The sequence below is a fragment of the Malassezia pachydermatis genome (genome assembly GCF_001278385.1).
Source record: "Malassezia pachydermatis strain CBS 1879 chromosome Unknown scaffold9, whole genome shotgun sequence".
Lineage (NCBI taxonomy): Eukaryota > Fungi > Basidiomycota > Malasseziomycetes > Malasseziales > Malasseziaceae > Malassezia > Malassezia pachydermatis.
This window is the reverse complement of record NW_017253146.1, coordinates 115,402-130,037: the sequence shown is the minus strand read 5'-3', so window position 1 is coordinate 130,037 and position 14,636 is coordinate 115,402. Positions and strand designations below refer to the sequence as shown.

At 56.1% G+C, this 14,636-nt stretch overlaps 7 protein-coding genes across 7 annotated transcripts; 2 read left to right on the top strand and 5 right to left on the bottom strand.

The window, feature by feature from the left end:
• Nucleotides 1-466: 466 nt before the first annotated feature.
• Malapachy_1397 (cytochrome p450) lies at nucleotides 467-2,314 on the top strand (the record flags this gene model as incomplete). The annotated part of the gene is made up of 1 exon (XM_018135901.1): nucleotides 467-2,314. One exon carries the CDS (start codon nucleotides 467-469, stop codon nucleotides 2,312-2,314), a length of 1,848 nt encoding a protein of 615 aa, XP_017990403.1.
• A 785-nt stretch (nucleotides 2,315-3,099) lies between these two features.
• Malapachy_1389 (hypothetical protein) lies at nucleotides 3,100-4,162 on the bottom strand (the record flags this gene model as incomplete). The annotated part of the gene is made up of 3 exons (XM_018135893.1): nucleotides 3,100-3,831; nucleotides 3,859-4,029; nucleotides 4,061-4,162. The coding sequence occupies 3 exons, from the start codon at nucleotides 4,160-4,162 to the stop codon at nucleotides 3,100-3,102; spliced, it is 1,005 nt and encodes a 334-aa protein (XP_017990412.1).
• A 65-nt stretch (nucleotides 4,163-4,227) lies between these two features.
• Malapachy_1348 (peptidyl-prolyl isomerase cwc27) lies at nucleotides 4,228-5,634 on the bottom strand (the record flags this gene model as incomplete). Its single annotated transcript, XM_018135853.1, has 3 exons — nucleotides 4,228-5,238; nucleotides 5,265-5,389; nucleotides 5,412-5,634. 3 exons carry the CDS (start codon nucleotides 5,632-5,634, stop codon nucleotides 4,228-4,230), a joined length of 1,359 nt encoding a protein of 452 aa, XP_017990382.1.
• Nucleotides 5,635-5,729: 95 nt separating this feature from the next.
• On the bottom strand, nucleotides 5,730-8,417 carry Malapachy_1381 (bem3-gtpase-activating protein; the record flags this gene model as incomplete). The annotated part of the gene is made up of 1 exon (XM_018135885.1): nucleotides 5,730-8,417. One exon carries the CDS (start codon nucleotides 8,415-8,417, stop codon nucleotides 5,730-5,732), a length of 2,688 nt encoding a protein of 895 aa, XP_017990415.1.
• Nucleotides 8,418-8,545: 128 nt separating this feature from the next.
• On the top strand, nucleotides 8,546-9,657 carry Malapachy_1400 (yrb2-ran-gtpase-binding protein involved in nuclear protein export; the record flags this gene model as incomplete). Its single annotated transcript, XM_018135904.1, has 2 exons — nucleotides 8,546-9,254; nucleotides 9,284-9,657. The coding sequence occupies 2 exons, from the start codon at nucleotides 8,546-8,548 to the stop codon at nucleotides 9,655-9,657; spliced, it is 1,083 nt and encodes a 360-aa protein (XP_017990324.1).
• An 84-nt stretch (nucleotides 9,658-9,741) lies between these two features.
• Nucleotides 9,742-11,193, bottom strand: Malapachy_1386 (adenine nucleotide alpha hydrolases-like protein; the record flags this gene model as incomplete). The annotated part of the gene is made up of 1 exon (XM_018135890.1): nucleotides 9,742-11,193. The coding sequence occupies one exon, from the start codon at nucleotides 11,191-11,193 to the stop codon at nucleotides 9,742-9,744; it is 1,452 nt and encodes a 483-aa protein (XP_017990367.1).
• A 128-nt stretch (nucleotides 11,194-11,321) lies between these two features.
• Nucleotides 11,322-14,576, bottom strand: Malapachy_1329 (atp-dependent protease la; the record flags this gene model as incomplete). Its single annotated transcript, XM_018135834.1, has 1 exon — nucleotides 11,322-14,576. The coding sequence occupies one exon, from the start codon at nucleotides 14,574-14,576 to the stop codon at nucleotides 11,322-11,324; it is 3,255 nt and encodes a 1,084-aa protein (XP_017990356.1).
• Nucleotides 14,577-14,636: the final 60 nt, after the last annotated feature.

Below are 14,636 nucleotides of genomic sequence, written 5' to 3'. Positions count from 1 at the left end.
TTTCGCCTCAAATGAGGCCAGAATAACCTATCTCTCTGTGAGGTTAATCATGACATGACTAAATCAGTATAGATAGATAGATATAGCAGCCAATGATATTTAGAAATGAACCTTTTACAACCGCGGAGAAAACCATTGATCCCTATTTTACTAAAACTTCTGTAAAATTTGCAAGCTATGGCCGTCCGAACAGTGCAGTAAATCTCCGCACGGTTCTGCATGGGAGGCCAGGATTTTCTACAGATTTGATCAGCCGGCCCCCTTGTCCCTCCACACAACAAAAGGGTAGGTGTATTAAGAAAAGTGGGCGAGCGCACCAACGAATAGGCATTCGTTTATTTCTACAAGTAGAGTTGATCCAGTGTATATCGATCCAGTCATGTGCCACATTAATAAAATTGGCGTGGCGCAGACAGGGGACCGACTGGCCTGATTCCCGCTCACAGCACGTTTCCAACTTGCCATCATGGATTCGATCTCTCTTCCGGCAGGCAAAGATGTCCTGGTGCTTGTGGCTGCAGCTGTGGCTATCATTGTCGCCATCCCGCTTCTCTTTGTGTTGAACCAATTGCTAGGCTCGCTCTACCGTATGACGGTGGACGAGTGGACCAGCAGCTGGAAACATATCCCTAAGGTCAAGACCACCGATCCTCTCTCCCTTATTTTCGGTGATTTCCGTGCTATCAAGAATGCTCCGCCGGCGGACAAGCACGTTGAGTGGATGAACCAGCTCGGTCCGGTTTACCGCTACCGTCATATGTTCTATGTGCAACGCATTCTCCTTGCCGATCCCAAGGCCCTGATTCATGTGCTGAGCCCTGCGAAGGCCTACCAGTACCCTAAGCCCGAGTACACCAGTGCTTTCCTTACTGCTGCGCTTGGTGAGGGTCTGGTCTCGATTGAGGGTGAGAAGCACGCGCGTCAGCGCCGCATTATCGCGCCTGCGTTTGCCCCGAGTGTGGTGAAGCAGTTCCAGCCGTGCATCCACCGCCACGCTAAGCTGCTTGTCGACAAGCTGAAGGTTATCATTCAGCGTGACATTGATCGTCGCACTGGCAAGCTCCCTGCTGACACCGAAGTGACTGGTCAGACCCCGTCGGACCGGGCTTACCCTCTCAAGGACCCGCAGCACAGTGTTGTGATTGACGTTCTGTTCTGGCTTTCGCGTACGACTCTTGACATTATCGGTGAAATTGGTTTCAACGCCGACTTCCAATCGCTGGAGCGTGGTAACCAGGACCCTCTTGCCAACGCTATGACGACGCTGATGGGTGCTATTCTCGACCTGGAGCTTTCCACTGCCGTGTTCTTGATTCTCTCGGAGAAGCCTGGTATGTCGTGGCTGCGCAAGCTTCCTACTCGCCGCAACCTGTTGATCCGCAGTGCACAGAAGACCGTGGAGAACCACGCGCGTGAGATTGTGAACAACATCCGTAACGAGATTTTGGCGGAGAACCAGGGCATGTCGAAGGATTTGTTCGATGACGAATCGTCGCCCAAGTCGCTGATTTACCGTATGATTCGTGCCAACATGGCCACCGACCTCAAGCCGTCGGAACGCATGTCGAACTCGGAGCTGATGGGTCAGATGACGACGCTGATTATTGCTGGTCACGAGACGACGGCTACGCAGAACACGTGGGCTCTTTGGCTTTTGGCCATGCACCCCGAGGTGCAGGAGCGCCTGCGCAAGGAGATCAAGGACGCTGTGGCGAAGGAGCACGCTGAGATGGATGACTTGCCTGAGGAGGAGCGCGCCATCTACAACACGCAGCCGCTGCGTGATGTGACTACGCTGCCGTACCTTGAGAACGTTGTGAAGGAGTCGATCCGTATGCTGCCTTCGATTCCGAGCACGGTCCGTGTCGCCCTGAAGGACGACGTTGTGCCGCTCTCGAAGTCGTACACCCGCGCTGATGGCAAGGGCACCTTCAACCAGGTTGTGATCCCGAAGGGTCACGAGCTCTTCATCCCGCTCAACGCCATTCAACTGTCGAAGGATCTGTGGGGCGAGGATGCGCAAGACTTCAACCCCGACCGTTGGGACAACCTGCCTGCGTCGGTCATCAACGCCAAGATGCCGCCGGGCCACACGTTTGCTTTCCTGTCGGGCCCGCGTTCGTGCGTTGGTAAGCAGGTTGCTACGCTGGAGACACAGGTGATTCTCGCGCATTTGCTTATGAACTTCCGCTTTGACATTGTGCCCGACTGGGACTTTGTGCAGCGTCAGCAAGTGGTGCGTCGTGCGTTCGTCGACGGTCAGTGGAAGGAAGGTATCCGTATGCCATTGATCATGACACCGCTCGACAACTAAGAGCTCTTGGACCTTCGCTACGCTATGAGCCATGGAATCGAATGGGCCAATATGTATTACATATGATTCATCTATCCTATGAGGTGGTGGCTTGTAGTGGGGAAAGAGAGCGTATATAGTGCACAATTTATCCACCCCTATCCGCGATGGCGTGAAAGACATTTTTGCCCCTCATTCATTACACAGACGTGAAGCCACCCGTAGAGCCAAAGCCACCGCTGCCGCGCACGGTATCATCGAGCGACTGAGATTCGTTAGCAGAAGACTTTGTACGTACATCCACCTCCTGGACCTCTGGTGTAGATATTTTCTCGATAACCAGCTGGGCAATGCGATCACCGGCATGGACTGGATGGTAAGCCCTATTAGATACGTACATTGGAAATCCTCGTTGCCAAAGTTGAATAGCACCACACCCAAGAGACCACGGTAGTCCGAGTCCACAACACCCGCACCAACATCAATACCATGCTTTACAGCGAGGCCACTGCGAGGTGCCACACGCCCGTAGTGGCCTTCAGGAAGAGCAATATGGATGCCTGTCTGCACAACAGCACGGCCGCCCTTAGGAATGAGGGCATCTTCACAAGCGTAAAGATCGTAGCCAGCCGCCTGCGAGCTTCCCCGCGTAGGAAGCTTGGCGAGGGGGTATGCAGGGTTCCGACGGACAAGAAGACGCATCGACATTTCGTAGCGAACGGAGGAAAGACGTAACGCTATGTGGCGCGTCGCGTCGCGACGCGCTGGGTGGCCCTCGAGACAGGCCAGCTCGGCCGATGTGAATTTTACGCGGTAAGGCCACCCTCTCCACGCCAAGCAATCCACGCAGCGTAGCCCTGGCGCATGGCCGGCGGCAGCATATCGTCATCTAGGTGGTATATGGTATGATCCGTATGCTGCGTCCATGCCTCGAGAAACATTTGGGTATTATCCACTTCACGTAGCTGCATCACTAGGAGAATCACAGTCTTCGAAGGCTCACAGAAGGCATCCAGCGTAGAAACCAAGGGCGCATGCAGGGCAGGATTGTACACGCAATCCACACATAGAATCAGATCCGGGTATACAACATCCGCCTCCGAGGAGAAAGGAGCCAGCGTATCCCGAACAAGCCGAGCTTTTAGGCGCCGCGCATGTGGATCTTGGCCGACGTCGTGAATATGCATCCAATCCAGTTCGCGGACGTGAACGTCCACCTGTGGACTGGGCGGGATGCATGAAGCCACATTCTTCGCAATGAGAGAAAGATTCTCTTTTCGGTCGGTGGAGATCCAGCGGAGCGGATCAGCGCGAGGAAGGAGCCACCCTGACTGGGCTAGTAAGCAGGCCGGCATGACGCCTGTGCCGGCCCCCAACTCCAGCACACGACAGTCAGAAAACTGCGACGCAGAAAATAGTGTAGGGAAAGATGGATCCATCACACCCCATAGCTGCCGTAGGACATGCTCTGCCAACAGCACACTGCAGCGCCAGACAACGCTGCCCGTTTCCCCCACGCGTGTTCGAAGGGCCGTGCACTACGTTAGAGCAACGAAAGGACGTACATTTTGCGTGATGCTCACATTGACCTCGGTAGGTTTTCGCGTTTTCTTGGCGCCTTTAAAGGTGCGAGCTGGTATGAGATCCAGGCGCACGTCGATGGTATCGTTCTTGCTATCTATCGATCCAAGGCCGTGAGCGTTTTCTGGATTACGAAGCGTATGCAGCAAAAACACCTGCGTGGTAAGCCAGGGCCACTGCACATACCTCTTCATCTGTGTCGTCCACATGGCGCACAGCCGAAGCAGGCAGGTCAAAGCGGCCGCTCGGCGACGCAATGACCTCGGCGGCAGCGCCGCCTGCGCTCATGATGGGCGAGAGACACTAGCATGGGACATTTCGGTCCCTTTTTGTCCTCCACCTATGTACCACATCTACACCCAATCTCGTCCACGACGTCCTTCCGTCTTGAGACGTTCTTGCCGGGTGCGAGATTGATGCTGCCGCACGACATTTTCACCTCCGAAGCCCATAGAAGCAGCGACGTCACTTTTTGTATCGCGTGAGTCAATCACTTGATAATCCTGCACAGAGTACTTGTCATGCGACCCTGAGAGTGGCATGCCACCTGAATCGAACGTATGTGACCGCCAATCTACATCGTCTTCATCGCTCGCACCGTACTCGCGCATGTCGTCTTCATCGTCCCAAGCACTGCCACCAGAAGGTCTGGAATGCATATCTTTCGTTGGCACTCTCGCGTCATCAGACCGAATTTTCTTTTGGAACGATTCCAGCATCGCCAACGTGCTGGCATCTTTGTCCTTGCGTTTGTTTGTCGCCGACTTTTCTTTCTTGTACTGTCCAACAAGCGAAGCGAGCAATTCGCGCCCAGATGACACGTTTGCTGTCTCCTTTGGCGCCGGGACCGCCTCGTACGGAGCCTTTGCTTCGTTGGCATCCGGCTGGGCAAGTGGCAGCTGCGCTACTGCCTCGACCTGGTCGTCGCGTGATTTCGTTTTGGCAGGCGGCGGTGCATAGGTGCGCTTGCTCAGGCGCTTGTCGTCCAAGAGATCATGGGAGCTCATTGGTTTCTTCTCCGTGCTAATCACAGGCACATCCTCCTCGTCGCCAAAACTCAGCAAGGCCGTGTTTTTCTTGGGCTTCTTTCGTTGTCGCTCCATAGCGCTTTGGCGTTCGGCGGCCATCTTTTTGGCCGCTTTTTGTGCTTCACGCTCGGCTGGCGTAATGCGTGGCACCAAAGCAGGGAAAGGATTGTGGACGACTTCTGCACGGAAGAGTTTGGGAGGGTATACAGGTCGGTCAGGTTCCGTGGCCGAGAGCTCGACATCGGCCAGGGCTAGCGCATTGTAGATCGTAGCTCCTGCTACCCGGCCAAAGATCGTGTGCTTGTTTTGTAGTTCAGGCGTTGCGTCCAGCGTAATCTGACGTCAGTCACAGGCATACGTACAAAGAACTGACTGTCATTCGAGTTGCGTTCCCCCGTATTCGCCATCGCGACGAGGCCACGTCGGTTAAATCGGAGTCGCTGGTGCAATTCGTTAGCAAAGGGCTTTCCATAGAACGATTCACCTGCTGTCAGTGCATCCGTACATACCGCCTTCTCCTGTACCCGTGGGATCACCTGTTTGCACAATAAAGCCAGGAACTACGCGGTGCCATACACATCCGTCATAGTACCCCTCCATAGCTAGCGCCACAAAGTTCCGGCATGCTTTGGGTGCTTCTTTGGACCATAGCTCAATTTCAATCTCGCCCTTGGCGGTATGTAAGATGACTTTGCCATCCGTCGGTGGCTCTGTCACGTAGAGCGTGGACATGGCAAGGCAAACTCGGAGCGGCCTCCACTTGGCAACGTCGATAGCATCCTACTTCATTACACAATCCTATACGCTAGCTATCGTCAAACATGTCGTCACAACTCAGGAGCAGTCTGCGTTTGGACGTCTGGCCGCTCAAAAGAGAGGTCTGATCGAGGCAGACTCGTCAAGGAATGAAGGGACACGTCCGAAGACCGGTACTGGTGCTGACCAGCCCGATTCGGGGAGACAGCGTGCAGGGACCTCGTGCGCGCATGGCCATGTCGCTGCTGCTGCTGCTGCTGCTGCTGTTGCTCTGGGCTTGCGGCAGGCTTTATGGCTGTGGGGCCAGGTGGCTTGATCGTGAAAGCGTCCGTGTCCGGATGGTGTCGTGGCAATTTGAAAAGAATGTCAAAGTCGGACAGGAGAGCAATGACCAACTCGTTGGACATGCGAAGCGTCGCACAAAATACTATGCTCAAGTTGGGCAGCGTCATTTTGTTTGTATGGCAGAAAGAGAGGACATGGCACAAGTGCTGACACACCAGACGCAATGTCGAGTAGTTCTCTGCTGGTACCAGGTCCAACAGATGACGCAGGGTCCGTAGACGCTCCTCACGCTCGGGCATCTCGGCGGCAGCGGTAAAGTCTGGCAACAACACATCTGTGCACAAATTGTCCGGCAATTCTCGCAGATACATTTTCAGCAGACCTGCTACCGCATGCGAGTCGATTACATGGGTATATCGCATACGCTGAGCTTTGTACTCTGCCTCCAAGTCCACGTCGCCCAGGGCCGTAAAGCGCTCGTACAGCACCTTCATTACTGACGAGCTTCCGCTCACGCGGTACAAGCCCTCATCGTTCAGTGCGCCGCAATGTTCCAGCATATCGATGCATCGCTTGACAATCGCTGGCACAGGGCTCAGAGAAGGGTCTACCAGCAAGCCTGAGGCTTTGGCAGCCTCGCTAATGGGCGCCCCGAACAAGCTCTTTTCATGGCTTTCCTCTCCACTGCCTAGCGTAAGGAGACCGAAAAGGTAGCGTCGCTTATCGTTGGTAGGCGCATGTGGCTGCCCGTGCTCTGCCGCATGACGCAGGCGGCTCTTAGTCGCAGGCGTATGCCGCATCGAGTCCGGCAGCGGCGGCGATTGCGGTAGAGAGGATACGTGTCGGTCCATACGAGGCGATACAGCGTGGGATCGCTCACTTGACGTATCTGAATCGCGGCCGGGCGTGCTGGGCGTAATGTGGATGGAGGTAGATGATCGATTCTCAGCCTCAGGTACGCCGTCCAATGCCACCTTGTCCGTGGAATGCTCGCTGAACTCATGCAGCAGCGCTGTCATCCAATCTGTATGCTGCCGGAATGACTCTGTAGCAAGTTTGATGTGGTGCTGTGTCGCAGGCAAAGGCGACGGCAGCATGCTCTGTAGCACAATCAGCGGGAATCGCGTCGTGTGGTCATGCGGCGATGGTATCATATCAAACTGGCGCCCAATGCGAATGCGGCGTAGATCCAACACATCCGGGGCGGACCCACTTTGGGGCTCATGGAGCACCAGTGTGTTGGCGTACAGGGCACATGTACAAACGGCCCAGCCTTCGCCCGCTTGGCGCAGCAGGACCTCCTGACGCAGACACGCACCCCATTCCGCGTCGGGCTCGGGATCGCGCGTGAGATTGGTCGAAAAGAAGGGCAGCAGTAGGTCTTCGCAGGGCACCGGCAAACGCTGGACCGCATTGAGAAATGCATCCACTGCCGTATTGCGTTCCATCTGACGCCATGGCGCATACGGCGCTTCAAACAAGACGCGATCTGGTAGCTCTAGTGTGGGCGCAAGAAGATGCGACGTCTGGGCTAGGCGGTGGGCCGCGTTGTCATGCAACGCGACCAGGTCTTTCCACGTTTTTTCTACCCGCACATAGTTCCGTCGACGACGTGCCACCTCCGGTGTAGCTGTGTGATACTGGAGTCGGATACGGAAGCCCACAGCGTCCGGGCCAGCGCCCCCATAGTAAAATGAGCCCATGGTCATAATGTCCGCCTGCGTTAGGATGGCCGCATCCAGAGCCGTAGGCATGCCCGTCTCCTCTACGCCGCGATCCAACGGGGTCGTCGGCCGGGAGCTGGACGAGCGTGGAAAGGGCTGCTGCCCTGCCGGCGGACTCAAGGCACGTGTCATGATACGTGGCGACGTCGACTGGGCCAAGCTGATTTGCGATGCCGAATAACATTGGGATGGCGATTCTGGGTACCGCGGGTAACTTGATGTGGCGTTACTACCATTGCTGGGCTTGCGCCACAGGCGTGGCGAGGTATTGCTTAGGCCGGGCGACGTCGTCCGTGGCACGTCCGGCGGCGGGCCTGTGCGCAGGGACTGCTCCAGCATGTGTGACACCGAGTCCATGTGTGAATCGGCCGGCAGAGACGATGGCTGCGAAGGCGGAGTCCGCATGGTCTCACCACGCAACGTCTTGAAGCTGCGGCGTCGCAAATTGCGTAGTCGGCCCGTGAGGGTCGTGGACGGGGCCACAGGCACGTTTTCTACGCCTAGGCCCACAGGCTCATGTCGGTCGTAGGTGTGCGCAGAGAGTGTTTGACATACATGAGCGTACTCCACGGCCAAAGCATTGTACTGCGTGAGCAAGTACTGCAGCGCAATGAGAGGATCTGTCGTCTGAGCCTCTGCATAGATATTCGCCAGCAACGTTGGCTGCGGTATGTTCGTGCGAGGTAGAGCCCCCGGATCCTGGGTATCTATGTGTGTGCCTGACTCCTCAGGGCTTTGTACGTCCCTCATGCGGCCACATTCAGTGGAGGAAGTCGTACTCCCGATCCCCAGGGGGAACGGACGTACTTGCGCACCGTTCCCCACGTGATTCTCACTTGCGCACGGCCGGCCGAGTGGAGATCTCTCCTCCTACCTCCATGACAGCCACGGACGCCGCTACTCAGGACGAGGTCCAGCGCCCGACACCTACGTTGCGTAAACGTGAACGGAGCGAGGAGGAGGTGGTGGAAGAAAGTGTGAAGGACGTACCCGCCTCGGCGGCGGACGAGGCCAGTGCGCCTGTAAAGAAGCAGCGGCAGGCGGCGTCTATGGCCTCCACGCCGTCCGACAAGAAGGACGCGTCGGTGACTGACGCGCCCTCGGATGAGACCACAGCCCCCGCATCGGCCCATGTGCAAGAGCATGCCTCTGACGCAACGGACACAGAAGCTTCCTCTGCGAAGGAGGCGGCCGCGTTGGCCACCACTACGTCTGACGCAAAGAGCACCGAGGCCGTCTCCTCCCACGAGGAGGCCCCGTCAGCTACCAACGAGTCTGACAAGGCGACCGAGGGCATGCCAGAGCCTAGCGCGAAGAAATCAACGCAACCCACATTTTCGTCGTTTGCCTCGTCGGCTAGTCCGTTTGCCTCTTCCAAGTCCACATCGCAGTTGGGTTTTGGTGCGTTTGCCGCTCGTGCTGCGCCCTTCCAATCCGCCACCGCCCTCTCTTCCAAGGCGGAGGCAGCGGCGACCACCGAGAAGGAAAAGAAGGACTGGGTGAAGGATGACTCGGAGAGTGCTGCGTCGCCACAACCCGAGGACATTGTCGTGCGCAAGAAGGAAGTGCCCAAGCCGGATATTGAACGTATGTATCTCCGACGAGCTAACCGACAGTCACGACGGGCGAAGAGGACGATACCACTGTACACTCTGTGCGTGCCAAGCTCTACTCTCTCTCTGATGCGCAGGTGTGGAAAGAGCGTGGCACAGGTACTATCAAAATCAACCGAAACGAGAAGAGTCATACAGCGCGTCTGGTGATGCGGTCTGATGCTGTGCTGCGTTTGATCTTGAACGTCCAGCTGTTCCCGGGTATGCAATGCAGCCTCGAGCAGGAGCGATTCCTGCGCTTTGCTGCTATGGAGCCTGAGGGTCTGACACACTTTGCCATCAAGCTCGGGAGCGCGTACGACGCGACGACCTTCCTTTCAAATCTCCAGGAGAACATACCCGCATCGTCCGACAAGGCCGCCTCCACGAATGATTAGAAAGTACATAGGAATTTACCGTATCTGCATGGGTATGTACATGATGCTATCTGTCCGCACCAACTTGGGCAATACACGCATCCATTATGGTTCCAGCGATGGGCGGCGTACATCCACGAGCCTCAGCTGGCTAAGATCTGTCAGGGCCGGCTGCGGGACCAATGTCGTATCGGGGCCGTGCTCCGGCGAGGATACCACGGGGTGAGCACCTGAGTTTCGACGCTCCAAACTCACGCGGTTCAAGCGGTTCATACGTTCTGAATCACGCACGAGACGCTCGGCTCGCTGCGCCTCCGCTTCAGGTTGTGGGTTTTCTTCGTCCTCGTCCGCATCTTCACGGCGGTTGTATTTCTCGACCACAGCCTGGTCCAGACGCATGTGGCGAAGTCGCACATTGTTCACCACATCCGCCTTACCACGAGGAAGGCGCGGTAGTTGCAGCTTGTTATGGCAGACCATGACGGGCACCGAGCACTTTTGCACAAGGTAGTGACTCATACTGCCCAGCACGCCGCGGATCTTATCGATGCCGCGGCTGCCGCTGATGACCATGGTCGGTGAGTAAAAGTCCATCACATCCAGGAGCATATGTCGCGCATTGTTCGCATGGATGGCCTGGCACGATACCTTGACGCCCAGTTGTGTGCGCTGCAGAAGCATAAACGCCTGATGACACAGTGTCACTGCCATATCGCGGCGAATTTTCTGGTGCACGGCCAGACGCACAGGATCTTCCAGCCGCTCATTGACATGGTCCAACTTGGTATCGGTCTCCATGACAGCCACGATCAGCGTCTCATCACCGTCTCGAAGCACAGTCCCCATCGCCCAGTTCACTGCATACTGCGAACCTTCACTGCCATCACTTGCAATGATATAGCGCTTCGGACGTTTCGACGAAGCGAGGCAGCCCGCATAATCGCCATACTCCATTGTGATGGTGCAGTGATTTCGCCCAAACATCGGACCTGTATACACCACAGGAGGACGCCCTGGTGGGGACATGGGCAGACCCTCGGCATTGAGAAGCATACTGTGCTCTCGCTTCTCGATCTCGTTTCGTGAAAATACAATGTTCGGCGCTGTCTGGAACTCGTCCGCTGACGGATCCAAAAGATCTTCGTCCTCGTAATTGTTCAATGCCAACAGATTCTCCGTATCGTCCAGAAGGTGGGTGTTACGGTCTGTATTCTTCATCGTAGCATCGTCAAACACAATGGGCTCCCACTCGTCCACGTCCTCTACTTCACTGCCAAAATACGTCGACTCGTCGTCCGAGTCGGACATGGTTCCCTGGTCATCCACCGGGCCTAGCATCATCGGAGGAATCTCTGCCCCACTTGCGCTGGCTGTGGGTGGGTCGTATGGGAGCGCTTGTGTCGTCTGTGCTGGCTCCAACTCGTTCTCCTGGTCGCTATACTGCGAAGGGCGGCTGCGCGATAAGCTCCGCCGCCGGCCAAGGAGTCCGCTCATGCTAAGCCGATGGCTCTTGCGTCCATAGTCGTCTGGCTCGCCACTCACACCCAGAAAGGACATGACACAGGCCTTGGCGGTGGTAAGACGTGGGTCTGAAAATGAAGTGGGTGGTTGGTGCCCGTTGTTCCTAGGGAACGTACGTCAGCAACGTACGTGCCCCAGTCCTTTATGTAAGCTATTTTGTCTGCTTATTGGCTAGCTGCCTCTGGCGTCTCGTTCGCGCTCCAGACGCGCGCCGGCTCGCTCCAGGATCCTGGCCCAAACGCGATCTCGAGCGCCGCCCAGATGTTGGTCACGTAGTGCACTTCCAAGTCGTCCAAGACACTTCGCGGGACATCCGCCTCGACACTCGGCCTGTTTTGTGCGGGCAGAATCACTGTCTTGATCCCCGCGCGGTGCGCGGCCAGCAGCTTTTCTTTCAGACCACCGACAGGCAGCACCATACCGCGCAACGATACTTCGCCCGTCATGGCCAAGGTTGTAGGCAGAGCACGGTGAGTCAGAAGACTAATGAGACTTGTGGCAAAGGCCACACCCGCAGAAGGGCCCTCCTTGCCCACGGCGCCCTCGGGCATGTGCAGGTGCACATCACGGTTCTCGAGCAGCGACTCGTCTTGTTCCTTAGTCAAGCCCAGGTCATGCGCATGTGTCTTGACCCAGGAAAGAGCAATGGAAGCACTCTCCTTGATCACGTCACCCAGCTTGCCTGTCAACTTCAACTGGCCCTTGCCAGGCATCAGCGTAGTCTCGATCGGCATCAACGAGCCTGAGCCGTTGCCTAGGTAGCCCAAGCCTAGCGCCACACCAGCCGGCATGGTTTGTGTGTATAAGCGGTCTTTGTGGTATAGAGGCGGTCCCAGGTACTTGCGCAGCTGCTCTTCCGTAATCACAATGGAGACGGAGGAAGGAACTTGCATCGGCTCCCGCGGCGTCGTAGTAAATTGTGCGTTCGACTCTTCAGACGACGGTGTGTCGGTGGCCGTTGCAGAAACATCACTCGGTTCTGGGAACACACTCTCTCCATGCTCTTTCACAATGTCAAACGCCACCTTACGATACACCTTCTCCAACAGTTTGCGCAGACCACGCACACCACTTTCACGGGCATAGCGTTTGATAATGAAATCAATCGATTCGTCCGGCAACGTGATATCCGCACCCTTCAAGCCAGACGCTTCCTGTGCCTGCGGAGCCAAGTAGTCGCGCGCAATGTGGCGTTTTTCCTCGGCCGTGTACGACGACACTTCAATCACCTCCATACGGTCGAGTAGTGGCTGGGGAATGGTATCGAGTGTGTTGGCTGTGCACACAAAGAGCACACGCGATAGGTCCACAGGGACATCGAGGTAGTGGTCCATAAACGAGCCGTTTTGTTCCGGGTCGAGCATTTCCAGCAAGGCCGAGGACGGATCGCCATTGTGGCCACGTCCAATCTTGTCGACCTCATCAATGAGAATCAACGGGTTCTCCGTGCCGACCTTCTTCAGTGCTTGGATGGCCTTGCCTGGCATGGCACCCACATACGTCCGACGGTGGCCCTTGATTTCGGCCACATCACTCAGGCCACCTACACTGAACCGGAAGAACTGGCGGTCCAACGCACGCGCAATGGACTTGCCGATGGAGGTCTTACCGACACCAGGCGGTCCAACCAGACAAATAATCTTGCCTTGCACTGTACCACGCAGCTTACCGATGGCAAGGAACTCTAGGATACGGTCTTTCACATCCGTCAAGCCAAAGTGGTCTTCATCGAGCACTTCGGTCGCACGGTTGATCGCATAGTTGTCCGGCGAATGCACACCCCACGGAATGCTCGTAAGCCAATCCAGATAGCCACGCGTGACGTTGAATTCACTGGCCGCCTGCTCCAGCGTCTGCAGCTTCGCGAGCTCCTCATCAAACACCTTCCGCACTTCGTCCGGCATGTTCAGTTTCTCCGCCTTCTCCTTAAATTTCTCAATCAGCTTGTCTTTGCCATCTGTCTCCAATCCAAGCTCCTTCTTAATACCCTTCAACTGCTCCATCAGATAGTATTCACGCTGGCGCTTCTGGATCTTGTTCTCCACATCCTTGCTAATCTTGCTCTGCAGCTGCGCGTTCACCAGCTCCTTCTTCAGAACTAGCAACGCTTTCTGCAGACGCTCTTCCACATCCATGGATTCCAGCACGCCTTGCAGCTCGTCCACTTCACTGCTAGACACAGCCGCGGCAAAGTCAGCGAGCTTCTCTGGCTCTTCAAATACATTACCAGCGCCTTGTGAGATGCTAAAGTTCGCAATCTGATCACGGAACAGTGGGTTCAGGTTGGCAATGTCCTTAAACACACTAATAAGCTCCGACATGATCGCCCGGATATATTGGTTTGGCTTGCGATCGTACGGCTCCATTTCCAGGTTGGACACGTTGACCAGCGACACTTTGTACTTGTGCAAAAATGCCGTTTGGAAGGGCGGCGTGTGAGAAGGAATCTCCTGCTCTTTGGGAGACGCCGATGCCGCCGTGTCCTCCACCACACTTTCCGACGGCGCTGTAGCACTGGATTCTGTGGCCTTCTCAGTCTCTTCCGTGGAGATCTCTGTAACACTCGCCTCCTCTGTCATGGGCGTCTCGGTCGCATGTGTGATGATCTCCTTGTTCTCTTCCGGTACAGGTGTGATGAGATCGTCAATGATGATGCGGCGATGGGGGTACAGAACCGCCGTCAACCCATCTTCACTAGGCCCATCCCCTCGTGCATTGGGCTGTGCAGGGAAAATGCTGGTCACCTGCGCAAACACACCTACACGATGGACGCGATCTAAGCTGGCAATGACATCCGTGTCCTCTTCCTCGTCCTTGAGCAAGAACGCACCCACATACGCCTGCCCACGCTTCATCGCTTCTTTAATGGCAGCACATACGTCAGGGTTCTTAATCACAACAGCTTTGTAGAAGCCAGGGAAGAGGGGACGGCGCGTAATCGGTAAGGCCAACACCTGCGGGTATACGCTTGGGACGGTGTTGCGTGAGACCAGGGCGGCAGGCTTGTCGTTCTTACCATCGTCGTCATGACCATTGCCATTCTCGCCAGCGTTGCCTGCACTTGAGCCTTGGCCTGCACTTCGTGCAGCGCCTTCACCTTCGTTGGCGTCCGACAGCTGTCGTTGTTCTTGTTTGGGCGCAGAGTCGTCCGCGGCGGCCTCGGCTGGCTGTGATTCCTTCTTTTCCTTCTCTTGTTCTTCAGGATCCTGACGATCCATCATCATACGATATGATCCGTTTTTGTGGCGCGGCATCATCGCGACCTGGCCTGTATGCAAGCGTGCTGATGGCATCGATGCGAGACCAGGCACCGCTTGGTGGCGAATTATCGAGGCACCGTTGATACGTGATCGCCTCGACGATGCCATAGTATGGGTCGACGCCCAAACACGACGAAGACTCTGCCGTGTCGGAATCATCACCGCAAATTTCAGTTCGTTGGGAAGCAAGAAGGCCTGTCAGAAAGATGGAGAGCGATG